At 44.1% G+C, this 24598-nt stretch overlaps 3 protein-coding genes, 1 long non-coding RNA gene and 7 other non-coding genes across 18 annotated transcripts in view; all 11 read right to left on the bottom strand.

Annotated features, from left to right (window-relative positions):
• Positions 1 to 114: 114 nt before the first annotated feature.
• calr (calreticulin) lies at positions 115 to 4755 on the bottom strand. The gene is made up of 9 exons (XM_023954580.2): positions 4471 to 4755; positions 3956 to 4057; positions 3677 to 3880; positions 2415 to 2509; positions 2121 to 2330; positions 1917 to 2030; positions 1545 to 1688; positions 1361 to 1453; positions 115 to 1068 (listed from the first exon to the last, which is right to left on the bottom strand). Exons 1-9 carry the CDS (start codon positions 4562 to 4564, stop codon positions 859 to 861), a joined length of 1266 nt encoding a protein of 421 aa, XP_023810348.1. The 5' UTR covers positions 4565 to 4755; the 3' UTR covers positions 115 to 858.
• A 1085-nt stretch (positions 4756 to 5840) lies between these two features.
• On the bottom strand, positions 5841 to 11247 carry tor3a (torsin family 3, member A). 2 transcript variants are annotated; one of them, XM_023954581.2, is made up of 6 exons: positions 10937 to 11247; positions 10754 to 10876; positions 8188 to 8453; positions 7185 to 7360; positions 6849 to 6973; positions 5841 to 6679 (listed from the first exon to the last, which is right to left on the bottom strand). In XM_023954581.2, exons 1-6 carry the CDS (start codon positions 11097 to 11099, stop codon positions 6432 to 6434), a joined length of 1101 nt encoding a protein of 366 aa, XP_023810349.1. In that variant the 5' UTR covers positions 11100 to 11247; the 3' UTR covers positions 5841 to 6431. The 2 variants fall into 2 exon arrangements, with proteins under 2 accessions (XP_023810349.1, XP_078802501.1); XM_078946375.1 differs by lacking the exon at positions 10754 to 10876 and having other exon boundaries at positions 10937 to 11245.
• Positions 11248 to 11584: 337 nt separating this feature from the next.
• Positions 11585 to 14348, bottom strand: LOC144991964 (uncharacterized). 2 transcript variants are annotated; one of them, XR_013655660.1, is made up of 11 exons: positions 14229 to 14348; positions 13809 to 13853; positions 13663 to 13707; positions 13428 to 13469; positions 13101 to 13132; positions 12874 to 12921; positions 12664 to 12686; positions 12445 to 12476; positions 12223 to 12266; positions 11921 to 11978; positions 11585 to 11742 (listed from the first exon to the last, which is right to left on the bottom strand). It is a non-coding gene; the product is annotated as an uncharacterized LOC144991964 (long non-coding RNA). The 2 variants fall into 2 exon arrangements; XR_013655659.1 differs by having other exon boundaries at positions 12223 to 12269; positions 14229 to 14347.
• Positions 11808 to 11883, bottom strand: LOC111947412 (small nucleolar RNA SNORD47). The gene has a single exon (XR_002873240.1). It is a non-coding gene; the product is annotated as a small nucleolar RNA SNORD47 (small nucleolar RNA).
• LOC111947415 (small nucleolar RNA snR60/Z15/Z230/Z193/J17) lies at positions 12547 to 12630 on the bottom strand. The gene has a single exon (XR_002873243.1). It is a non-coding gene; the product is annotated as a small nucleolar RNA snR60/Z15/Z230/Z193/J17 (small nucleolar RNA).
• LOC111947414 (small nucleolar RNA snR60/Z15/Z230/Z193/J17) lies at positions 12757 to 12836 on the bottom strand. Its single transcript, XR_002873242.1, has one exon. It is a non-coding gene; the product is annotated as a small nucleolar RNA snR60/Z15/Z230/Z193/J17 (small nucleolar RNA).
• Positions 12984 to 13063, bottom strand: LOC111947420 (small nucleolar RNA SNORD79). Its single transcript, XR_002873247.1, has one exon. It is a non-coding gene; the product is annotated as a small nucleolar RNA SNORD79 (small nucleolar RNA).
• LOC111947418 (small nucleolar RNA SNORD24) lies at positions 13208 to 13286 on the bottom strand. Its single transcript, XR_002873245.1, has one exon. It is a non-coding gene; the product is annotated as a small nucleolar RNA SNORD24 (small nucleolar RNA).
• Positions 13542 to 13611, bottom strand: LOC111947416 (small nucleolar RNA SNORD75). The gene has a single exon (XR_002873244.1). It is a non-coding gene; the product is annotated as a small nucleolar RNA SNORD75 (small nucleolar RNA).
• On the bottom strand, positions 13926 to 14004 carry LOC111947413 (small nucleolar RNA SNORD74). Its single transcript, XR_002873241.1, has one exon. It is a non-coding gene; the product is annotated as a small nucleolar RNA SNORD74 (small nucleolar RNA).
• Positions 14349 to 14958: 610 nt separating the features above from the next.
• The window catches only part of osbpl9 (oxysterol binding protein-like 9), a 34653-nt gene continuing 25013 nt past the window's right edge, over positions 14959 to 24598 (bottom strand). For all 6 annotated transcript variants that reach the window (XM_004068371.5, XM_004068373.5, XM_078946346.1 and 3 more), the window contains 13 exons: positions 23491 to 23650; positions 23225 to 23337; positions 20249 to 20367; positions 20091 to 20176; positions 19829 to 20009; positions 19650 to 19734; positions 18522 to 18632; positions 18385 to 18448; positions 18163 to 18303; positions 17998 to 18076; positions 17740 to 17831; positions 17527 to 17662; positions 14959 to 16689 (listed from right to left, as the gene is read on the bottom strand). In XM_004068371.5, the coding sequence (XP_004068419.1) occupies positions 16615 to 16689; positions 17527 to 17662; positions 17740 to 17831; positions 17998 to 18076; positions 18163 to 18303; positions 18385 to 18448; positions 18522 to 18632; positions 19650 to 19734; positions 19829 to 20009; positions 20091 to 20176; positions 20249 to 20367; positions 23225 to 23337; positions 23491 to 23650 (1442 nt within the window). In that variant the 3' untranslated portion in view covers positions 14959 to 16614. The remainder of the gene's footprint in view (positions 16690 to 17526; positions 17663 to 17739; positions 17832 to 17997; positions 18077 to 18162; positions 18304 to 18384; positions 18449 to 18521; positions 18633 to 19649; positions 19735 to 19828; positions 20010 to 20090; positions 20177 to 20248; positions 20368 to 23224; positions 23338 to 23490; positions 23651 to 24598) is intronic.

Here is a 24598-nt window from a genome sequence, read left to right on the forward strand (position 1 = left end):
TTAAATAAAAAACGAGTGAAATTTAATTATAAAACAGTTTAAGCTGACAATACTCAAGTCAACTTCCTGTATTGACAACAAGAGTATTTAAATTCACACACAGGGAAAAAAGGGTTTAATTCTTCGGTGGCTTTTATTGGACAAAGCACCTTTCTACTGCAACAGTTGAGAAATGTCTTTTCCTTCCATTAGTACAAAACGAGTCTTACAAAAAGGAGCATCTTTGAGAGTGTTTGGGGTACAGCAGTGCAGAAAAGTTGAAATTATGAATGAATTGCAGTTCACATGAAGAAAAAACAACCTGATAAGATCTACTGCTCCTGGGCTGTTCTTAATGAAAACCACATCTGAGAGTTCAGTTCATGCGCAGCGACAGAAACGGTGTCAAACAGAAACTGATGGAAGCGACTGCATCTGTTTCCACTCCAGATTACCCCCCCAACAGCAGTAGATCCTCTCCACTCTGTTTAAATAGGATCCCCCATTTTTGGACAAAAAACAGACAAAACAAAAGACAAACAAAACAGATGAGGTAAACAAACATTTCTACGGCACGGTCCATCTTTTGTTTCTGTCACAACTTCCTAAAAATCCAGGTTCCTTTTAAAATAAATCCCATTTTTCCTGTTCTGCTGACATTTCTGATCCTGACATTCAATAATAGATTGTGTTTTTCCAATTTTCCTAGTACAGATAGTAGTGATGGCTCAGGAAAACAACAGAAATGCCCCTTTTGACCCCTCCCCCCCTTTTGTAAACAAATGAAAAGTCTGTCCCTCCCATGGGGAGTCAGACGCCGGGGTCTGCCTTTTCCGTCTCCAGCGGCCCACTGATGCACAGTCTGAGCAGTTTCTGAGCTTACAGCTCATCCTTCACCGCGTCCGGGCTTTCGTCCTCCTCTTCCTCCAGTTCAGGCTCCTCTCCGTCTTCTTCCTCTTCGTCTTCCTCCTCCTCCTCCTCCTCCTCCTTGTCCTCTTCTTCATCCTCATCTTTCCTCTTCTTATCCTCCTCCTCGCGCTTCTTCCTCTCCTCTTCGTCTTGGCTTTCCTTCATCTTCCTCTCTGCATCCTGAAGGGAAAAAAAAAAAACATGTTAAAAACAAAAAAAAAACCTGAAAAAACAAAAGAGGGAATTTTCGGAACGTTGGAGCTCCGATTATGGGATTGGTACTAAGGAGCAGGCAGATCACCGTTATGTTTAGTCAAGTCTCAGAAGGAGTCGTGTCAAAACAAGGTTAACCGGAGATTCCACTCATCTTAGATGTCATCTTCAGCATATTAAATGAGACGGGTTAATGTGATGTCATCCCAGCAGCAGGCAGTGACCCTCAGCTGGAAAAACGTCCAACCAAAACAGTCACCTTAGTTTTGCCCCAGGTGTCATTGCCCACTTCCTCTGCCAGGTTGGGATCATTAGTAATCAGGAAGTTGTCAAAGATGGTACCCGACTTCACCTACAAAAAACAGAAGCCAGAGACAAAAGGTCAAAGCCGGAGCTTTAATGAATCAGGTGAAGCTGTGGAGTCGCCGACGGCCGACGTTTACCTGCCACAGGTCGAGCCCGATCACGCCGATGCTGTCGTATTTGTAGATCTCTGGGTCGGCCGTGTACTCGGGGTTGTCGATCTCAGGATGGATCCACTTGCCCTTGTAGGCGGGGTTATCGATCTCTCTGGCATTCCAGTCGCCCTGGGACAGCAAACCGGCACAGGGAAAACTTTTAAAGCGGACTGAATTTAAAGTGTTAATCAAATTAGAGATTCAAATTTTAATCTGGAAAAATAAACTCTGTTTAATTCAGGACAGGAAAAGCAAACAAAAATTGGTGATTAGTCCAAAGTATAAAGGAGCCTTGATTCCCTTTTTCCAAATAAACTGCCCTTCAGATGAAACCTGACCTTCGATGACGCTGCATACCTTATAATCCGGGTTAGCAATCATGGGCGGCTCCCATTCTCCGTCCATCTCATCGTCCCAGTCTTCGGGCTTTTTGGCATCCGGATCAGGGATGTTCTCAGGTTTGTCCCAATCCTAAAGACCACAGATTAGAGCAGACACAATGCTTTGTAAATACCGTAAAGTAACACGGCAAACAAAGGGATTTGGGAAAAGCCGAGGTACCTCTGGTTTCTTATCGTCTGGATCAGGAATCTTCTCCCGGTCATCCCAGTCCTCTGGCTTCTTGGCGTCGGGGTCTTTAATCTTCTTGGGTGGAAGGAAGTCCCAGTCTTCCTCCAGGTTTCCAGACTCCACCTTCTTGTTGTCGATTTTCACCTCGTAAGTGTTGTCGGGGTTAACGACGAGTGTGTACAAATGCGTGAACTCGTCATCCTGCAGAGAAGACGGTTGGTGTTTGAAACGGAGCGCAAAGGCCGAGTTGAGATCAAAACCTGTCAGCTAGTCTCAGGGTCTCACCTTGCACCTGATGTCCTTGTTAATCAGATGGTTTTTGCCCTTGTAGTTGAAGATAACGTGCACTTTCTTTGTACCCGGGCCACAAATATCAGGACCTAAATGAAGAAGAAACAAACCCATCAAGAGAAACATGAGCATTTCAGTGGGGGAGCAAAGGATGAACCCTCTCCTTGTTTTCTTTCCTGAGGAACAGCTCCCGGGTACATTTGACCCGGAGCACATTTAGTTATGCAAAAGAGTGATGAAATAAAAAAAGTCCTCCTAAAAAACATTCTTTAAATCCAATCATGAACTTCTTTAGCAACCATTTCAGTAACTTTAAGGCCCACAGATCATGAATCAATGGGGATAACCAAGCAGCCAGATGTGTGTGTGTGCACGTGCACACACACACATCTGGCTGCACGTGCACACACACACACACACACATCTGGCTGCACGTGCACACACACATCTGGCTGCACATGCACATACACACACACACATCTGGCTGCACGTGCACACACACACACATCTGGCTGCACGTGCACACACATCTGGCTGCATGTGCATGTGAGACAGAGGTGTTTTGAGTCTCATAACTGTAAAAAAGCAATTAGCGACTTTCACGCGACTCTTTAGGTTCTACTTTGAGCGTCGGGTCAAATTGACCCAAGCAGTAGCTTTGTAATGAAAGAACATTTAGGGGGTTTCCAAATATATTAACTTCACCATTTTCCTCTACATGTCGATTTCACTAAACAAGTCAAGCAGAAGTTTCAAAGGGAAAAGTATATATTTTTATATTTTGGACGGCAGTTTAGCTCAGGCGGCAGAGCAGGTCGTCCAACCACCGAAGGGTTGGCAGTTCGATCCCCACTATCTCCAGCCAGCTGTCGCCCACCGAGCGCGACTAGTCTGCAGCTAAAGAAAAAAAAAGTTTTTGATGGGTTAATTTGACCCAAAAAGTAGCTTTGTACTATAATGATGGAGGGTGGGTTTAATAATGTTTTAAATAAAGTATTTTCATTTTATTTGTTGAATAGGCCAAGCAGAAGAAGTTTCAAAGTGGAAAGTATTTCTTTTTAAGTTTAAAGCGGGTCAAATTGACCCGATCAGTAGCTTTGTACTATATTGATAATAGATTGAATTTATTTCATCTGTCCAATAAGCCCAGCAGGAGACGTTTCAAAGTGGAAAGTATTTCTTTTTAGATTTCTAAATGATAAAAGCGGGTCAATCTGACCCAGAACACAAGAGGGTGGAGTACATTTTCAAATTACCAAACATGATGTTGTACACAGAGTCTCCGTGCATGTCCTCCTGGTTGAGTTCAGAGGGGAACAGTTTGATGTATCCTCCTCCACAGTCGATGCTCTGCTCGTGTTTCACGGTGAACTGGATGACCAGCGGCTGACCCTTGTTGCTGAAGTCATCAAACCGGGCCGACGAGGCGTAGAAGTGGGCATCTTGGCTCGTCTGCAGGCCTGCAGGAGGACACGGAGGACTTTCAGCTGCCACGCATCAGGAGCGGCGTCAGCTCCACAGCGTTCCCCGCTCACCTTTATCTTTCTCGCCGTCTCCGTAGAACTTCCCTGCAGTCAGGACCAACTGGCCGTAGTCCGACTTGTGCTTGGATTCTATCCAGCGACTCTTCCAGGCATCTGCAGACAGGTTCAGGGTCAGCTTTGCACCAAACAGGGAGGGATGAACCTGAAGCAGCTTCTCATGCTGCATTGGAGCAGGTGCGGCACGTGCGCGGGGTCACGGGGTCACTCTTAAGTGGGGTTTGTGACTCCTCATCCATGGGAGGAGGAGAGAAGGGGGGGGGGGTGACAAAAGCTTAGGATGGGGGGGGGGGGGTCCACACATATCATGAATGTAGTTCAAAGATAAGACAATGTTTGTCCGAGGAGGAAATTAGACATTACTGATCAATTTGATATCTAGAGACAAAGACAATAAATTAATAAAAATTAATAAACCCCCCCCCCCCCGCAATGATTTACCAACTCGTGCACGTGCAGCACCGTGGGCACAGCCGAAAACGTTCCGGTCATAATTCAGAGGAGCTTACCGCCATCCTCGAACTGCTCTCGGAAATAAACGGAGGACTCGGCGAGGACAGATGTGGCACAAACGGCCATCAGCAGCAGCGACACGGCAGTCATGGTGGCGACGTGGAGAAGCGACCCCGCGGAGAGAAACCCGCACCGAACACGCGCGTGATTAACGGATAGTCTGATTTCCGCCCGCAGAAGCAGCGGCGTCCGTCCAGCTCGTCTGCGGTTGTCTCACAGCGAGCAGAAGAGACACCGTCGCCGCTCTCCTCTCGCCTCAGAACAGATGTCTGAATCTGATTGGACGACGGCTGCGGGGCTCAATAAGGAAATGCCGCGGAGCTCAGCCAATCACAGGAGAGAGAGTATCAATGATCGTTGAAGTAGCCAATAGGAGAAGACCACGCAGTTATTTAATGCACGCCCACAAAGTATAGACTGATGGTCATGGATGCGTCACGTCTAAAGGACAGAAAAAAGAGAACATTGGAAGGAAAACTGAAACTATCACATCAAGTAACGAAGAAGTAAATCAAATTCTGTTTATACATATTTCAAACGTTTTGTTTATATTAAAAGGTTTTGTCATTTTGATTAATTTCTCTTAGTCTTTTTCTTTTATGTTTAGATTTTGATGCATGTCAGCTGCAAAACGATGGCAAAGATTTAAGTGGTTTCATTGTTGTTTCTTTATAAAAATCATGTTAATTTTTTTTGGATTTGATGAATCTTGGATTTAATTTTTGGATTTGAATACATGAGAGGAAAAGGACTCGCTTAAGTCATAATGATAAAAAAACTCCATGTTTCTGGCATTTTAGTTCAGCAGGATGATCTTATCTGACACTGGGTGTACTTTATTTTGAAAGGAACTTAAAAAGTAAAGGAAGTCATAAGGATTCAGTGTAGAAAGATTCAACACGATTATTCTATTGTAATATTGAAAAGCAATATTTTGTAAACAAATGGCTTTAATGGCCACAAAACATACATAAAGTGTATTTTTCTTTGGGAGAGGTGAGGTTTTGTGGCTTTGCTGCGTTCTGGTCAGTAGGAAACTGGTCCATATGGCTCTTCTTCTTTCATTTTACAAGACTTTTTTTTTCTACAATAACTAAGTAATAAACGACAAAGTTCAGACACATGAACATCTGATGTGTTTATAAGTCTGTTATTATTGATATAACTCCTTATTCTAAAAAAAAGGTTTCCCAGCAGACCTTTAGTTATACCAATTTGACATCTGGACAGACTTTGACAAATGGAATTTCAAACGGGTTGGTGCTGCTGAAAGTTTACTAAAGATAATCATTTAAAACATTCATATTTGCTATTTCAGGTAATGTGATTTTTTAAAAAATAATTCATGTAATAAAAAGGAAACATATTTTCAACAGAGACATTTATTTTGTAGCTCAATACTGCGATGTGTTTTCCCAAACCTGTAACGCTCATAAAGGAAAAACAAAGTGGAGGGACACTGAACCAAAGTAGTGGTGTGTGTTAAGAGTGCAAAGACAGCAGCAGGGTTGTGTTTGCAGACGGTGTGATCCCCTCACACGCTCTGTCAATGTCCAAAAGTCCACCCATGGTACAAATCATATCAATAACTAGATATAACAATGTTTTAACATGCAGTTTCACAAAGATTTTATAAAAACACGCATCTTTATGAAATAAATACTGTTTAGCACAGCTGCTGGGTGGAAACCTCCACCAGGCAGATGAAGCAGAGCAGAGCAGCCGCCCCTCATCCTCCGTCTGTGCGGATCCATGCTCAGGTCAGGCTCCTCCCCCCTCCATCACTGAATCTGAGAGGCAGCTTTGCCTCGGGGGGGGGGCAGACCTCTTTGGGTGGGGGAGGAAGGTGTACAGAGCGGATCAGAGAAGACACACCTTTCGGCTTTGCTCTGGTTGCAGATGGACTAGTGAGGGAGGCCGCCGCCTCCTCCTGGTCTCTCCCGTCTGTTTGTCCGGATCACGGCAGGAAGAAGTTGATCCTCTGTGGGATGGACTTGCATCCTTGGGCTGAGAACAGTCTCTCTTCTTTGGGGACATAAAGCATGGCTTTGGCCACCTCATCCAGCGTTGCTTCATCGGCGTCGATGCCTCTGGCCGCGTAGGCGTCCCGAGCGCAGAGCTTGACGTGGCGGTACTCCAGAGGCAGGAACGGCACAAAGAAATCAATCAGGTGTCCGGACATCAGCTCGCTCTGAGCAAACCCACCTGGAGGACAACACCAAACAGACGTACAGCAACACAGTAATGGGGATTGGTCAATGTTTTCAGTGATGGCAACAACAAAAAGACTTCAAAAACACGATTCTGAAGCTCCTAAAAGAGAAAACAAACCCGAAGAAAACACAGACATCTTCCAACTAAACCTGCTGCAAACCTTGAGAGTCCATCGTTTCCGCCCGCAGGCGATGCTCCAGGTCTTCCATACCGATGTCCTCCCGGTTCTGACCCGAGTGCCAAAAGTCCAGCGCGACATCATTGATGGCTGCTCCGCCGATGTTACTGTGGAAACAGCAAAAAGGCGTCTCCACAAATATCTTTGAAGAGAGTTAGCGGGAAAAGAGGCTCATCGGTTTTGTTGAATGGGGGGGGGGGGGGGGGGTGCTCATTCAGGTTCGTTGAGACGATGAAGCTGCATCTTCTGACTGGAGACTCGGTGAGTCACAGCCCCCCCCCCCCAGCCTCTGCTGAACGAACCGTTGAGCCGTTTCACCTGAGGAAGAGGAAGATGGCTCTGCGGTAGGTGACTCCATCCACGTTGTCATAGTGATCCATGTAGGGCTTGATGGCATCGATGAAGCCAGGATGAAGCTTTTCCGCCTCGTCAAAGATGAAGAGCGTCTGCGGGCAGCGCAGCACCATGTCCCGGATGGCCTCTCTAAGCTGGCCCTGGATGCAAACAGAGGAGCACATTTACAGAGTTTGAGGTGAACAGAACCAGAAGGAGCTGCATTTCCAAAAGAAAATGCAGGGTTGGATGCTACATAGCTGAAGGAATTATTAATTATTATTTCTCTAATTTATTTATTTATTGGATACAGAGACACATTCCTGTCAACATGCCAGAGTTACCCAAAGGGCTATTTTACATCTGCAGTCCCTGTAGATGTTAAAATCACCCTAAAATTATCTATTTACATAACATTACGTTCATATATTAAATACATTCAGTAACCTAAAGGTAAATTCACGATAAAACAATCCAAAATCAGACAAATGTATGAACATATACACACATAGAAGAGGAGGTTTACTCAGTGTTACCAAAGATAAAGTGAAAACAGCACAATAAGAACAAAGATATTTTTGTGAAAAATGCGAGAGAGAGAAAGAGAAACGCTTTATAGCATATTCCACCAATTAGATTTGCAGTAAAGGCGAAAAATAAAAATGGGATTGGATGAAGGATACAGCCTCCATCCAATCTAAAAGGCACTAAATTAAACACTTTTTAGAGAAGTAATCAGATCTTTTTGTTTAAATATTTCATCAGACTAAACCTTATCAAACCATCACTAAATAAATTCCACGTTTGCAGACGGTGGCAGTTTAAAGGTTATTGGGAGTCTGTGGCGTTTTTGAAGTCTGGACAAATGCCACATTCCACAAATCCATGTCCAGGTAAACATGTGACTAAGCAGGTGAGGAGAACAAGTCCACCTCGGTCCTGGCGCTGAGCCGTGGAGGCGGGGCCAAGCGGGCTTCCAGCATCTCACCTTGTACGTGTCCACCAGTCGGGCGTGGGGGAAGTGGAACGGGGCGATGAACAAACGCACGCACTCGCTCTTCACGCCGTCCCGGTACAGGTTCTCAGCAATGATCCGGGCCACGAAGTTCTTGCCGGTGCCGGACCAGCCGTGGAAGGAGAGCGTGAGGGGTTTGTTGGATTCTGGGTGGTTGACAAATCCCTGGATGGCTTTGAGGACCACGGATTGGACGAGGTGCTGCCCGTGGAGTTTGGTGTGGAGGTCCTTTGCCAGACCTGAGCGTGGACAAACAAATGAAACCACGCAGTGACATGCCTGAACGGAACAGATGCATTTATCTGAAACACATGAAGCAACGCGCCCTGCAGCAGACTGGCACCCCGCCTTCATCCAGCAGTGGCTGGGATAGGCTCCAGCAACCCCATGACCCCGAAAGGGGTTCAGAAGATGGGTGGATGGAGCAATGTCATGTAATTTAATATATATTCAGTGTGATCTGTGACTTGTTTAGTACACATAGCCGTTTGGAATTATCTGGAATAAATTGGATGATAATCTGGAATTAAAAGGATTATTTTTTAATTGATGGTTTTTGCATTTTGTGTTGTATTTCATGACAACAGTAGAGAACTGGTACTTTACAAAAAAGCTAAATGAAACTACATAAAGCAGTGCTTCTCAATTATTTTTTGCCAGGCCCCCCCTAGGAAAAGAAAATGTTTCGCGCCCCCCCTGACCCCCCCCCCCCATAACCCCCCCCCCCCACACACACACACACACACAGACACACTCGCGCGGTGACAATACATCAGGTCAGTATCTATAAAATTTGTATACCTAAAATTGTATCTTTTAACACTAACAAAAGAAAAAAGCAAAATAAATCCACTTTCAACAAATATTAACTTTATTTAGCCACAGAAACCCTGTTCTAGTCTAAAACAGAAAAGAAGCTGAAAGTACCTGAAATAAAAAAAATCTGTCATTCCTTATTTAAACTAGAAACATTTTGACCAACTGAACCATTTGATGCTGAAAAAAATAATTCAATCAATAAATAATATTAAATCTAAATTGATCTGAAACATTAACACAGCAGCACCAATATATTTAACGTTTTTAGTCTGAAGAAATAGGTAAAAACGTGCTGATTTTTTTTTTCTAAATGACGGATTGTTTATTTCTGATCTCATAAAAGTGCAGCTGTTTTCCTGCATTACCTGCTGTCTTTATGTCTGTCTGACACCAACTAAACCACAGGCAGACAAAGAAAACATGGATGGAAAATAAAGACACGTCATCAAAATGTCTACAATAGTTCATAAAGAATGACATTGTTAGCATGAGCTTAGGAATCTAAGGGCAGCGGTGATCTTGGGCAACAGGCAGCGGTAGCAGTGGTCCGCGTGCCCCGATTCCCCTGGCAGACAGGGCCCACACCACCCCTCCCCTTTCGTTCTCACTCGCGCAGCCGCGGACAGACAGAACAGACAATAGGAACCGAATAGTGGACCAGATTATTTTCCAAGCACTGAGCCGCTGTCACCGCTGCCCCCACGTTAAATTTGCGCACCGGACAAACCTGTGCCTAAAACCGCCACCACCGCGCGCCCCCCCTGGCATCGCTTCGTGCCCCCCCCTGGGGGCGCGCCCCACTATTTGAGAAGCACTGACATAAAGTGACATAAATGAAGCTTTACATGAACCTGCCATTACATGTTTATCTTAATAAGATTATATCTGAAACAAGCAGTAAATATTAAGATAAATTACTTCACAATATCTTGTACTTTTTTATTGTTTCCATACACCAAACCACTGAAATAAAGTGCTCATGTTTGCTGTATTGCTGAAATTGTAAAGGTTCTTAATCAGCCAGCTTTTCTACATATTTGGAATAAATAGTTAAAATCTAAAGATGATTCAAATGGTGACAAATGCGATAGGCTAAATCAAATCAAATCAAAATTTATCTCTATAGCACTTTTACAACTCAGGCCACTCAAAGTGCTTGACAGAAAAACAATCAAATTTAAAAACAAAAGGACAAGACAAACAAATATTTAGTTTAAAACCCGCACAATGCCCCCCTCCCCCCACACATAAACACACATACACACACACACACCATGATGAAAAAAGTGATAAAATGATGCAATGTAGAAACTGGGCTTTATACCGAAGTGGGGAAACGATGTTTTGGGGACATGTCCACATCAGTGACCCCCCCCACCTCACTTAAGTTCACTGAGTACACTACCACAGGACCCCCCCCCCCCCCCCCCCCCCCGGGTCTAAAGTAAGGGCCAGACCTGGGAGATCCCACTGCAGTGACCCCGTTCACTGAGAAGGGTCAGTCACTGATGTGGAGGATCCCTCTGAAGAAAACACTGGAGCTCTAAAACGTCAAAGGAAGAACATTTAAATAACCAAATAAGTACATAAATAAACCTAAGAGATCAAATGATGTGAATACATAAAATAATATTAAATATCAAAGCTAGATTAAAATCATAAGATAAATATGAAGGCCCCAGAGCATAAAACACGGATGAAGCGTTCAAACCAAAGCTACCTGTGATGTTGTTGGTGACCCTGCAGTCTCCAGACTCGCAGCACTGACCCAGACTGCAGTACCACCGCTGGAGGAGGCTGACGGAGTCCTGCGAGAGGCCGGCCCACAGGTCCCTGCTGGGAACTGGTCACAGGCGGACCGTCAGCGGCGGAACCGGGACCGTTTCGTGTCTTCATGCCTTACCTTGCAGCGAGGCATCGTCCTGGTGTGGCTGGCAGTCCCCCTCCCAGATGTTACAGTAGATGTAGTTGAAGTAGTAGGCGGAGACGTTGCTGATGCTGTCCAGCTGCAGGAAGTGGGCCTCTGCGGACAGCGCGCAGATCAGCGCCAGCACCCGCCACAGCATCGGGGAACGGGGCGGTCCGCGGCGGCGGGGACGACACGGGGCAACCGCTGCGGGGCTCCGGCCTCACATTTATGGGGCCGCTTCATTCACCGACGGCCTGCTCGGCGAGTGGGCGTCTGTCTCCGCCCCCCGAGGCTTTTATAGATGTGCCGCGTGATTTCCTCATCCGATGAGGCTGGCCCCGCCCACCAACTTCCGGTTGCAGTGAAGCTAAAGCTAGGCTATCATAAGAGGTTTACCAGCGGTTTGACATCTTTAAACTTGAACGGGGCATATTAGCCGCAGTAATTTCCAATAAACGTACAGAAAATTAACAGTTGCTTAAAATCGAGCTACATCTTTAAGCCATGTTAACGTCTCACTTCTTAAGAAAACTAGCTGTCATGGGAGATTATAATATCTATAAACCTCATGGTGACCAATTTACATCATCCATTCACCAACATAAGACCGGAAGTTTATTCTGAATGAAACCAAACACAAAGTTTTCTTATACAAAGTTTATTAACGTTTTATCCACCAGAAGAATAAACAGGAGAAAAAAAAAAAGACAGAATTGTGGAGTTTCCATAATGTTTAAGGCGTTCACAGCAGCAGATGGATGTCGGCCCGGTTCTCCAGACCCGCTCAGGTTCAGCACCGTCTGTGGAGCAGAGTCTTTGTCACTTCAGAAACTACAACCATAAAAAACAGACGTTCCAACACCTCAACCTCAGACAAAAATGGAACGGTAAAGGGTTATAATCAGCAGCAGTCATTTGGCAGAATCGTTTCATCATCGGTTGAAACCTTTATTGACAATATTTTGATGGAAAACTTACAGGTTGGTAAACTTTATTGTGCCCATACGGACGCCTTCGTTTCCAGAGGGGGTGAATCCTGGAAGGAGAAGCAGCAGCATTAAGTCAGAACGTGCTGAGCAGCATCTCAGACACTGACGCACACCGACCAGGTCAGCTAGAGCTAATATGAGCCTTCATGACAGAATCCGTCTCAACTTTGTCATCACACAGGTCAGCTGTACAACAGCAGCTAAAAGCTGCAGCTTTAACACATCAGATGAGACTAGAACAGATCTAGAGGATAAACAGCACCTCTGCATAATCCAGGAGTTCCTACTTACTATAATCGATGTTCTGAACAGGACGTTTCAACGATCTTTTGGATCTGCTAAAGAGAAAAATCAACCGTCAATTTATAACCAAACCAGTGATGGTTCTTTAGAAATGAAAACTCATCCAGATCAGAGAATTCTGTTCATATCCTCAACTGGATCAGAGACCTGATTCACACTCATCCTGTCTGAAATGACGTCACTGCTGAGCGACCCCATCGCAGCTCTTACCTGGAGAGCCGCCAGACGAGTCTCCTTCCTGCCTGGAATGACACGAAGCAGGCGTTAATAAAAAAAAAGGATAAAGCGTTGAAGACGGAGACGAAAACTTAAACTGACACGTCAGCTAGGAGCGAAAGACAAGTTGTGTTCTTCACGGTGTAATCTGCTGAACTATGCTGTCATCACTGTGTCAGACACAATAAAACCTATAAATTCATTCAGACTCACCTCTACGTGGGCTTCATGAGATTCTGAAATAAAATAAAAAAAATATAAATTTTACAAAATGCAAGATGCATTAAGATGGCGTCAGTTTTGAGGTGGATGCATCAGTTAGGAGCGAAAGACATGATTGTTCTTCATTGCTTATCTGCTGAACTATGCACTCATCACTGCATCTGAACAAGTCCAAGTTCTGCGAGTCAAGGAAGACCTCACCTGCAGAACCGGAACCAGGTGTGTGCTGGGGTGGAGCCTCACTGCCACCTGCGACAGAAATCATCCCGTTACAGCGCAGACAGAAATCCAGACACATGCTATTCAGTTTGCACTGCATCAGAACAAAAGTCCTCTTCACTTTTCTCAGAGAGATTCCCATTGTTTCACAACAAAATCATCATCAACAGTTGAGTCAACGTTCAAACGCTTTATAATCTGCTTATTACCTTTTTAGTCATTGGAGCCGCTTCAATGAGGCCTAAACACAAGAGGGAGATGCATTTATAAATACAAAGAAGCGTCCAAGTGCACAGTAGAGATCTGTAATGATTGGTGCCTCAGAAATGTTAACATGGTGGTGTTATTATCGTCATCCATCTAGTCGAGAGTAGCAAATAATTGTCATCACGGCATCATCTCCACAACAGATTTATGCTTCTCTGAAGTGTCACCGTAATTCAGGAGGTTAACATTCAGCGCAAAGCCTGATGGGAAACCCTTCAAAGAAGCAAAAGCTCAAATCTAATCACAGATGGAGCAAAGCTACACTTTACCTTTGAAAAGGTTAACCAGGCGTCTGTATTCTTCTTATAAATCTGTGGATGCAGATAATTCTATTAGTTTGATGCAGTTCCATTTATGGCAAAGGAGCTTATTTGAAGGTTAGAAGCATCAGTGTATATAGTTTGTCAGAAATCACTCCTGTCCACTACTCTTACACATTAATCATCACTGACTTCTCCACGTGTGAGAGACAGAAACCCTACATGGAGGACAGACCATACATACCTGCACATGGATGGACAGGGCCGCAGCAAGGCCTGCATTCTGGTCCTAAGGCGAAACACACCCAGCAGTTTAACATTTCACAAGTTCCAACTTTAAAGTTCTTATTCTTTTTTTTTAGAAAAAGAAAAGAAAAAAAACTAACTTACCAGCCACAACCAGGGGTTTCCATCATTTCCAGCTTCAACAGTACCCTATAATTTACAAGATTAAAGTTAGCATGCATCCCGCTCAAACGTGCACAAATAGTGGGGTTTAGTCTTTCATCCCATGTCAGAAATGTTGGCGTTACTTCACAATGACTCAGATGTCCCTACCAACACTTATTCATCATAAAACACGGGATAGAAAACCGTTAAGGTGGGAATAAATTAGCGGGTTAGCTAGCAAGTTAGTTAGCTATTCCACGTGCTTAAGGCCTGTCTCTGTAAACTCCGGCAAAACATGACAAAAGTTCACAATTTGGCTCATTATGGAAATAAGAAACACTAATTTAGAAGCATCTAGAAAAACTTAAAGGCAAAAAAAAAATAGGGGGTGAGAAAAAAAAACAGACAAACTATACACACCTTATCACCACATGAAGCGAGGCGAAGAATGAGAGAGAGCAAACGCTGCTGGACTTTCTTATATACGCTGTCGCAAAGGCTGATGGGAAAAAAGTAGATCCTGGAATTCCGCCCCTGCCGGTCAACTGATGAATGACAACTGACAAAATTTGATCAAAAAAAAACAAGCCTGACTTTTAAACCAGCTGTTTTAAACAAGTACAACAATAATAAATTATTTTATTTTCTTAAAAAAATTGAACTTTAATGATCAATATAACTTTTGTAAGTTAAAGAATAAAAGTTGGGGCACATCTATTTTTTCTTCATTACTTAAGACAAAGTACGTTTTAATAAGGCAATCTCAACGTGACATTCCTCTCCTTAAATGCAACATTATTTTACATGAAGAATTTGAAGGCCTTCAACTAACATTGTTATTCCTGTGAACAAATATACAGTTCATCCAGTTTGTCTTTGTGAATTACCTTCAATTCTCCCCCAAAAACCAAATGTTGCAGTTTATTTTCTTGTGGTTTTTACTCCTTTGTAGTTTCTGACAGCGACAGGAATGCTGCAGTGAATATGGCGTTAGTTTTTATTTACTACTTGTACCATGTTAACCGTATATTCCCAACAGGATTCCACTTTAACAGGAAAATGTTTCCAACTAGAAAATCATTCAGGATTTCTGAAAGAGGACAAACAAACAGGAAACTCAAAACCATCTGAAAGAAGGACTGAATCTTGCTGAAATCAACTCATAGAGATTTAATATTATTAATCATTAAACAGGAGAGTTGATACAATCAAGGCTTATAACCAGAAGGAAATTTAAAAAATACATTTGTTTGGATTGCTCTCTATTAGGCAATACTGAGAAGAATGGCAAGGCCTCTATTCAAATAGTAACGTAAAGACAGAACATGAATGGAAAAAAACCTGACAGCTTAGATTTTTGTGAGAACTTATCTCAGTTGGCTCATTTCTGAAGGCATTTTTATTTGTTTATTGAACTAAACTCACTTTGCTGCGATCACTGCATCCAATACACGTTTAGAAGCCCCTTCACCTGATTCAATCACACCTCTTTTCATAAAGGCCAATTAAACGACGTTCAAACTGTAAACAGAAACACCAGGAGCGATCACTTTGTACTCATATTCAGGTGAGCTGCTTTCTCCATTTTTATTTCTCCATAGTTCACATTTATTTGCATTTCAATCCTTTCTGTGGCTTTGTATAAGAAATGAAATAACGCTTTGCAAAAAACACGACCTAAGCGACTCCTAACCTCAAAAACATTCAATTAAAATGGAAAAAAGAAACAAAAAAATGCTTTAGTGATCGGACTGAACCAGCAGAACGCAGTCTGGCGAACTCCTGGCGCCATGACAGTGAACTGAAAGGGTTACTTCAGGTCCCACCAGAAACATGAAGGAGTGAAGTGGAAACAAAAGGGAGGCTTTCCAAGACCCACCGAGCAGGAAAACATCAATCTTTTTGTTCAGAAATGCCTTTAGATAACATGTGCAGATTAAAGTCCCTTTGCTTGCAGCCTTCTTTGGTTTAAACAACCGTAATCTGATCCGCTTCTCTGACTGGAATCCGTCCCATCAGGAGACGCCTTTTGATGCCGCCGCTCAAGTCGGTCCTTCCGTCAGGAAAACTCGGAACACAAAATAATGCCAGGAAGGCGACAGAGTCTGGAATGGGAACAAAACTTCCACAATAAAAGAAAAAAAAAGGCTGAGTGGAATGATTCCTAAAGACGAGTATTTTATACTATTGCCAGAAAGAGAGGAAAAAAAGCATCGAAAATAAGAAAGAATATATATTTATATTTCCATCATATGTATATTTATATATATATAAACATCAGTTATAACTCATTGCAGGCAAAAACTTCTTTCCCGCCCCTTTAGGATTCATCGGCCCCCCCATTGTAAGGCCATCAGACTCTGGCAGGGAGAAGCAGCTTTCTTTCTTTCCTTCTTTCTTTCTTTTCTCTCTTCAGTCGCCAGATTCCCTGAGATGTAGAGCTCGTTTCTGTTTGGATGAATCACCACAGCCCTCCTGAGCGAAAAAGGCTGTAAAGCAGACAGTCAAATCCGGGGGGGGCGTGTCAATGCGGACATTTCTTTTTTTTTTTTTAAAGCCAAATCTCCGGTTGACCAGGAAAGGTGGCCACAAGACAGCTTGAATAAGAGGAGGAGCTTTGCTAACATTTTTCTTACATCGGTGATGCTTTCATTCATTCCCATATTGTTTGACAGTCAATAGCAAAGCAGGAAAAACGACCAATCGTCAGTAAATCCAGGGAGGGGGGGTTTGCAAAAGAGTTCTTATGAAGACTCTAGTGTGTGCATTTCTGTATGCATATGTGTGGGGGCCTCCTGGGATCCTCTCAGGGCCTCTGACTGGGGAGTCTCTTTAGGAGGGGCTCATCGTAGACCCAGCACTCCCCGTCTTCATGGAACAGCTACCAAAAGACAGAAATCACGATCACTCATCATCAAATCTAGTTTCATTTTTGTTAGCGTCTTATGCCTGAGTCACAACTGCCCTCATGGGGGAATATGGGCTGCCAGCGGGTGGAAAATAGGTAAAAGTGTTTAACAGACAGGGGGACCTGCGTGTCCCAAAGTGAAGGAAATCTGACAAGTGTGTAGTTTGTGCGGACATCCTACGGGCACGTGCGTGTTACGTGCACATCCCATGTCTGTGCATTTGCGTGGGGTCAGTCAAGGGCCAACTTACTGAGGACTAGTGTGTGGCATTAGAACACCAAACGAATGTGCATTTAGCTCCCATTATCCTCACATTTACATTTACCACACGCATGACAATGGGACAGTGTGCCTCTGGGAAATGAAGGGACAACTCAGAAACCTGCAACACCCGACAGGTCAACGCTCGGGCGAGGGCACGTGACTCAGGCATCAGTAACCTGTGGTCTGACAGTTTCAAAGATCCACTCCCATCATCTGTGGATCATTTTCAAAGCTGCCAGCTGTCTTTAAATGATAAATATGCCGCTTTTATTTAGTCAAAATCTAAAAACCCAGGTTGTTTTCTAGGACACAGTTTCTGGAGAGCAGCAGCAGCTCATTAGAGTTGAAATGAGCAACCCCGACCCCCCTTCCCTTCTTCCGGTGTCTGTCCCAGAAAAGCTGTTCCTGCTCCTGATTCACAACAATTTGAATAAAGACATACTCCGAAATGCCATTTTGAGCTTCATTTTCTCCATACATGTTCTTCATCATCAGAAAAATGTTTTCATCAATGTTTCTGTTCTCCAGCGGGGAGAAAAGCTCACCCTGGTCTCCCACTGCTGCTCCTTCTCCTTCCTCTCTCTGGCTTCAGCTCTTTGTTTCTCCTCCAGTCTGTGTTTGGCGTCTGTCGCTGCATCGATGTCCTTCAGCTTCAGGTTCACCGTCACGTCTCTCCACAGTCTGTGGACACAGAGAAACCCAAATCCAGCGAGTTTCATCTTTTTGATGTAACCGTTTGTAACCGTTTGTCCGCTCACCTCCGGGATTCAAAGTCCAGCTGGTCCTCCAGCTTCCTTACTTTCTTCTTAACGGTCCCGATCTTCTTTGTGTCTATGAATGCCGTGTTTTCCTGCGCTCACAAGCATCATTTGTGAGTTAAATGATGAGATGGAGGGATTTTCAGGAAGAAAGGAAGGACTCATTTCAGTAAATAGGATTAAACTTCCCACATAACAGTCATTTACTTGGGCTAAATGAATCAAAAACATAAAGGTAAGACGGGGATCTTCACTCACTCCAGTGGCCCATTTGGCGTACATCACTCCATTCCATTCTCCCTCAATGGAGCAGAAAGACTTCTTGTCGTTTGGAGCACTGCAAAAGATGCAGCCAAACACGTTTGACATTTTATCACAGCACGAGCTTGACCCTGGGCGAGCGGACGGACGCGTTGGCCTTACAATATGTCAGCGGTGATCCTGTGCTTCTTCCCACCATAGAAGGGTTTGGTGTGGAAGACGATGTTGGCGCTGTAGCCCGACTTGGAGCAGGAGATGTTGCACTCCCCGCCCAGCTCCACCCACGGCACCGTGAGGATGGACCTGGACAGACGGACAGACTGGGGTCAGAGAGGCAGACCCAGCACGCCGGCGAGCGACGGCGTGTTTTAGCCCATCAGCTACCTGCCGTATCCGTTAGGGAAGGTGAGGATGTAATGTTCATCGTGCTCCAAACAGGACACGCAACCTGCAGAACAGCAGCAAACATTCAGGACACCTGAGCAGCAGCCAAACGACACAGACTCGTCCGATTCAAGTACCTTGACCAATGTTGTGGACTCCAATCGACATGCCAAGAAACTTAGACTTGGTCCAGATGTGAGCGTTGAACTGGATCTTCCTGTTTAAACACTCTGCGTAGAATGCAGAAACTGCAGAGAAAAGGAGAATAAACAGATGTAAACACCATTTGATGTGGCAGAGGACCCATCCATCATATTTAGGAAATCCTCTGCAGTGTTGGTGATGCTGTCCTGCTCTTTTTCCAGAGAACCGGCCCCTGTAGCTTCTACCAGGTGAAACTCACCTGATGCAGGTAATCAGGGCTGGAGCTGTGGATCATTGATCCGGTTCACCAACGGAACACACATGAGCCCACCATTCTTACTATTCAATATATCATCTTTGAAGAGTTGCTATTTGTGTGAAAATGTATTTAATCCCCATCATTTATATGTTTATGTAGAACAGCGAATCGTAATCGACAAACAGATAAATACACAAAGATTTGGAGAGAAAGAAATGATATTTATCATTTGAAACAATGTCACTAAAAGCTTTTTCTGTCAACTTCTTCAACATTTAACAGCAAATCCTGAAGATGTTTTTCCATCCTCCAAGTCTAGATGACCACAGTTTCAGTGGATCAAGAAGATGAACGACGACACACAAACACTCGCAGTCTTTTCCATCTAAACTGACAACAGACACGTTTAATAAACCAACTTTTTTTAACTCTAGTGGAAATACCAAAAAAAAAGGTACCTTTTTTTGCTGCTTCTGTCGCATGACGTCACATAAACGATCACAACATCTTTGTAGTATTCGTCATTTCATATTAACTGTTTTGTTTAAATTAAACTATCGACAATGTGTTTAGAATTGATGTCAATAAACTGAACTTTAGTCTCATTTTTTGGTCATTTATTAAAAACAATTGATAGTTTTACTCCAGTGACAGATGCGGTTTAATCCGTTTGTATTTCAAAAATCCAGCATTTTTTTGCAATTTTAGAACAATGACTACATGACCTGAAGTGTATTTTTTACTTTTCTATATTTATAAAGAATCTGGAGTGTCAGAAATAATCAGTCAGACTTTGAGGAACCGATAGCAAACGCGGCGGCTTTGGCATTCAGGTGTGAAGACAGACAGGTGGAATACTCACTGGGGGGGTGGTGAGACACCTGTTCAGCCACAAAACACACACTGTTGGTGGAAGCCCAGGGAACTGGGCCGTCTGATACGGTCTCCTGAGGGAGGACGAGAAACAGAAAAGCTTTCCCATCAGAAGTTCTGCACGTCTGCCTCAGAGGCGTCTGCCTCAGAGGCGTCTGCGCTCCTCACCGTGTGCTGAGCGGGCTCCTCTGCCCCACTGGGCAGATCCCAGTGGCAGTAGAAGACTTCCCCCAGAATGGGGTTGTAGGGCTTCTTGGCCACTGAGCCTTTCCGGCCGGCGTGGAACGCCGAAAGGTACCATTTGACCACCTGAACCATCCGCTCTCTGGGCTCTGGCTGCTCGGCGATGCTTCAGAGGAATCAGAATGTTAGCATCATGTTACCTGCAGGAGGGAGGGGCTTAAAACAGGCAGGTAAATGCCATACATACCTTACAAACAAGTCCGGATGTGCAAAGAAGTCTGCGTACATTTCTAGCAGAGATCTCCTCTCGAGGATGAAGGTGGGCAGGACCACCTGAAAACCAAGAGTCGGAACGGCTCAGGAGGAGAGAAACTCCGGAGGAAGAGCGATGGAGAGGCTGCTCACCTTTGTGAGGTCCATGCCCAGACGAACTTGTGAGAGCAGATGCATGATGACGCTCTTGTGCTCTTCCACAGACTCGCCCTCCCCGTCGTCATCGCGGTCATCATGGCTGTCAAACTGATCTGGGAGGAGAGCAGACGTCTGACAGTTCCTCATGTGGAAGACGCAGTCTGATCATCTTCTGATGTAAAAGCATTCCCTGGAAGGTTTGAGCCAAAACCCTGGAGCCATTTCTAGGACTTAGTCTCTGCAGAGCGGCAGGAGTTCATCAGAAACCACCCGGAGGTTTCTCTACGTCGGTAGTCTGGGTTTCCAGGCCGCGGACCGGTTTAACGTCGGACCGTATTTCCCCGGACCGGTCCGAACGGAGCAGCAGTTTCCGTTTCATATTTTTACATTCATCATGTTTGTTTTTACATAAATCCTGATTTATTGTGTATTTTTTCAACACAGGAACATTTTCTGAGCTCAAGTTTCTCAACAAAAGTCTGCCTAATTCAGCTTTGCTGTAGGAAAATTCATAAATGTCCTTTTCACAAGTTTCCACAAATCAGCATCATTTGTTTATTAAATCTTCATTTGGTTCAAACTTTAGTCTTTGTGATGAAGATTTTCCCTTTTACGTTAAATTGGATGCTAACTTTAGCCGTGTCCAGCTTTTAATAATGGATAAATAAAGCAAAAGATCTGGGGCCTCATTTATAAAACTTTGCGTAGGATTTGCGTCAGAAGTGGCGTACGGATGAAACATAGGACGTGCGTACGCACAGAAATATTCGGAGTTATAAAACCGTGCGCACGCACATCCTACGCATCTTTCCCTAAATAAATCACAACCGATTCTAAATGCTGCGCAGCTTTAGCGGCTTCATGACACGCCCATAGTTGCCCATAAATAGTCCGTGAAACGCCCACAAATTAATATTCATTGATTGCGAAACCATGCCAAACACGGAGAGAAAATCAAAAAAACGTAACTTCACTCAATGTGAAGTAGAAGTCATCGTTGGCGAGGTGGAAAAGAGGAGAATAATGTTGCTTGGAGGGCACAGTGTGGGCATTACTAATGCCAAAAAGGCACGTGAGCGGCAAACGGTGGCAGACGCCGTAAATGCTGTAGCCTCACAACCTTGGACCGTGGCCGAAATAAAAAAGAAATGGTCGGACATCAAAGTCAAGGCAAAAAAACGTCTAGCGCTGAACCCCCCCCCCCCCCCCCCACACACACACACACCCGTGTCTGCCACGGGTGTGGGGGGGGGACGACACCGGAGCTGACACCTCCTGATGAGAGACTGGCGACAATAATTTGGGAATCCCTTTTATTAAGTGGAGTGGTGACTTAGGCGCAGGGGGACACCGACGCGCCAGATACACCGGGTGACCCCCCCCCAAAAGCCCGCAGAGGAAGTCGGAACCGGCTCATAAGCCACTCGTCCTCGTTGTGCGTCATTACGCATTGTGATGGAGCATTTTATTTCCATCTATTTGATTGCATCTGACAAGCAACCGATGTCGGGAATAATCGACGTGGAAATGGGAAATTGTTCAGCGCAAATGTAATTTCTTGTTGCTTTCTGAATGGTCGAGACATTCGTTGTTTTATCAAAAATAAAACAAACTAAAGGCATATGCATGAATACCATAATTCCGTACCTTATGAAGAAATGTTTTACTATGAAAACAACTTTCCCTAGTGGACAATTAATGCATCTCTCTCTATCTATCCATCTATCTGTCTGCTCCTATATCTGCTCCGCCAGACGGACACACTGACGGGAATATCAGTTTTGTACATTATTTCGTTCTGTTAACTATATTACTTATGAGGATGAATTACACAACATGCCAATATTGCAGAACATATTTCACTTTTCTTTTTGCAAATAAGTGTTCATTTGAATTTCTGTTGTAATTTTCGTTTGATTTTTTTTTGTTTGTTTCCCTGCTGATCGATCAAACGGGTGTTCGTGTAGGCTGTTGATTGTAAGACTTGCTTTGTGAAGTCTTCATGTTATTTCTGAGAGGCAGTATTGTCATTTTCACTTTCACGTGTTTCTTCCATCTGCCGACGGTGTCGCCATTTCTCATTTCATCCGTTTTTGTGCGTACGCCTGGGTCAGAGCGTGAAGGACCGCACATTTTCCCGTCAAGTTTGCTTTTTATAAATCTCAACTATTGCGTAGAGAGTGGCGTACGCCTTCTTTTGTGCGTACGCAATGTTTATAAATGAGGCCCCTGGTATTTTCTAAATCTAATAATAAACGTGTGTCACTCGCTGCTTTTCTATAAATGCAAAGCAGCTTGTGGTCCGTGAACGACTGTCTGAATTCTTCTGTATTTGGAGGAAAACTCCTGGATTGTCTGTAAACAGCAGCTTCATGTTTCTTTTCTGCCTCTTTTCTCCCCAAACCAACTTTCCAGATTCGCTTTTGTTTGTTTTTCATTTGCATTTTAGCGTCGCTCTTTTAACTTTGCAGTCCGATCAGCCGCTTAAAGTCATGTGACGCGTCGAGACACGGATGTGGTGAACAGAATCCGGAAGTTTTTCAAAATAAAACTTTCTTCTGTATCAGAAAATAAACAAAAGGGAATAATCTAATCAAAGTTTAGTGTTTGCTTTTATTTCCTCTTCCGGTGGCCCGGTACAATTTGACCCACGGACTGCCCGGGGGAGGGGGGCCACTGCTCTACGTCTTTTTAAACGGCATTTTTTCATCTGCTCCTGATTCACATCCATTTCAGTAAAGTAGTACTCAGACATGTAATTTTAAGCTTCATTTTCTTTCTAGATGTCCTAAATCATGAGAAAAATGCCACAAGAACCTGATAAAAACACCATTTTTATCAGATTGGGTCTCTGAGTAGGAATGACAGGAAGTAAAGTGAGCTGAAACGACCGTCTCTGAATCTTTCTAGATTCTAGCCGACGACACACAACCAGGTGAACGGCGCGCGGGTCACCTGCAGGGTTCTTACCTGCGTCGGTGGTGCCATTGGACATCGATGAGTTCAGGGACTCGGTTGTGTTGGGCCGTTTCAACGTTGATTCTTGGCTAGCACCAGGCGAGGCTCCAGGAGGCTTGGAGGGACTGAAAGAGAGAACGATTTCCCCGTGAAGGAGCTCATTTCTTTGCGGTCTGAACAGAATTGCCCTCCAGAGGAGCGCAGCTGAAACGTATTATTGTAGGACGTCCCCCGCTGGCTCTGCGGGGGGCAGGAGGTGGGGCAGATGGCGGACTCACTCTCTGCAGTGTTTGGGTGAAGTGGTGCTCTGGTAAAACTCGTCGGCATCGTAAAACTCGTCCTCGCTGGAGGAGTAGGAGAAGTCTGGCACGGACCGGGAGGGCAGAGGGATGTGAGCCGGGGAGGCAACGCCGCTGCTGGTGCCGGACGGCCCGCTCCCTGAAAGGCAGAACACTCTTTGTGATGACCAAAGCATCTCTGCGCAGGTGCATTAAGCCGCGTTTAACCTGGTCGGTGCTTCCTCAGCGCCGACTAATGACTGCACTCTGAGTGGTGCAGCCAGAATCTTTATTGCACCGCGCAGCGTTTTGATGCTGCTGCAGCAGCTTCCCTCTGCTCCTTTAATTGACCTAATGCTCACCGACACGGAGCTAAAACATCATTAGGATCCTCAGCATTTTAGTTCCTCATACTGTTAAAAGAATAGAAAAGATCTGGAAAAAACTCACAATATGAAAAAATAAAAAACCTCTTTGGACAGATAGTGAAGCCGACTGCCTTAATAGATCTGTTCAGTTGCAAAAGTCAAAACCTTCAGAAACAAAACACATTTTTATCAATTGTGCCAATTTTTCCAACCTTTTTTCCTGAAAACTAATTTTTCTGCAATCTTAAATGAAATTTCAAAATAAAGCATGGCAACAAAAAGCTATAAAAATGAATGTGATGAATTGGCCACAACGTAAAAGTGATTTTGTCTGCAAATGTAACATTTTTAAAAAATGTCAAAGAAGAAAATATATTTTTTAAAGATTAAATGATACGAGGCATTTTCTTTGTATTATAAAGTGTTCTGTATGATGACATATCCTGAAACGCCCAAGAAGATAAACGCAGAGAATAATTATCCTCCGGATGAATAAATGACGGATGAAACGGCCTCTTCTGGAAAAAGATGACCTCTCACTCTTAACTGATGGAGGAGGAAGAACGGGAATGTGGTTTTAAGACACTCCTAATGTAGGTTATAAAGGACGCCACGGTAGTCTATGGATCTGAATACAAATGAAAAAACTCTTTATGTTGAGAGACATTCCAATGTTCTTCAACAAATGTTTTAGAAGAGTTTTTGATGAGTAAGGATCGGTGGTGGGGGTCTCTAGTCCC

Source organism: Oryzias latipes, chromosome 4 (genome assembly GCF_053564925.1).
Source record: "Oryzias latipes strain Hd-rR chromosome 4, Olatipes_Hd-rR_3.1".
Lineage (NCBI taxonomy): Eukaryota > Metazoa > Chordata > Actinopteri > Beloniformes > Adrianichthyidae > Oryzias > Oryzias latipes.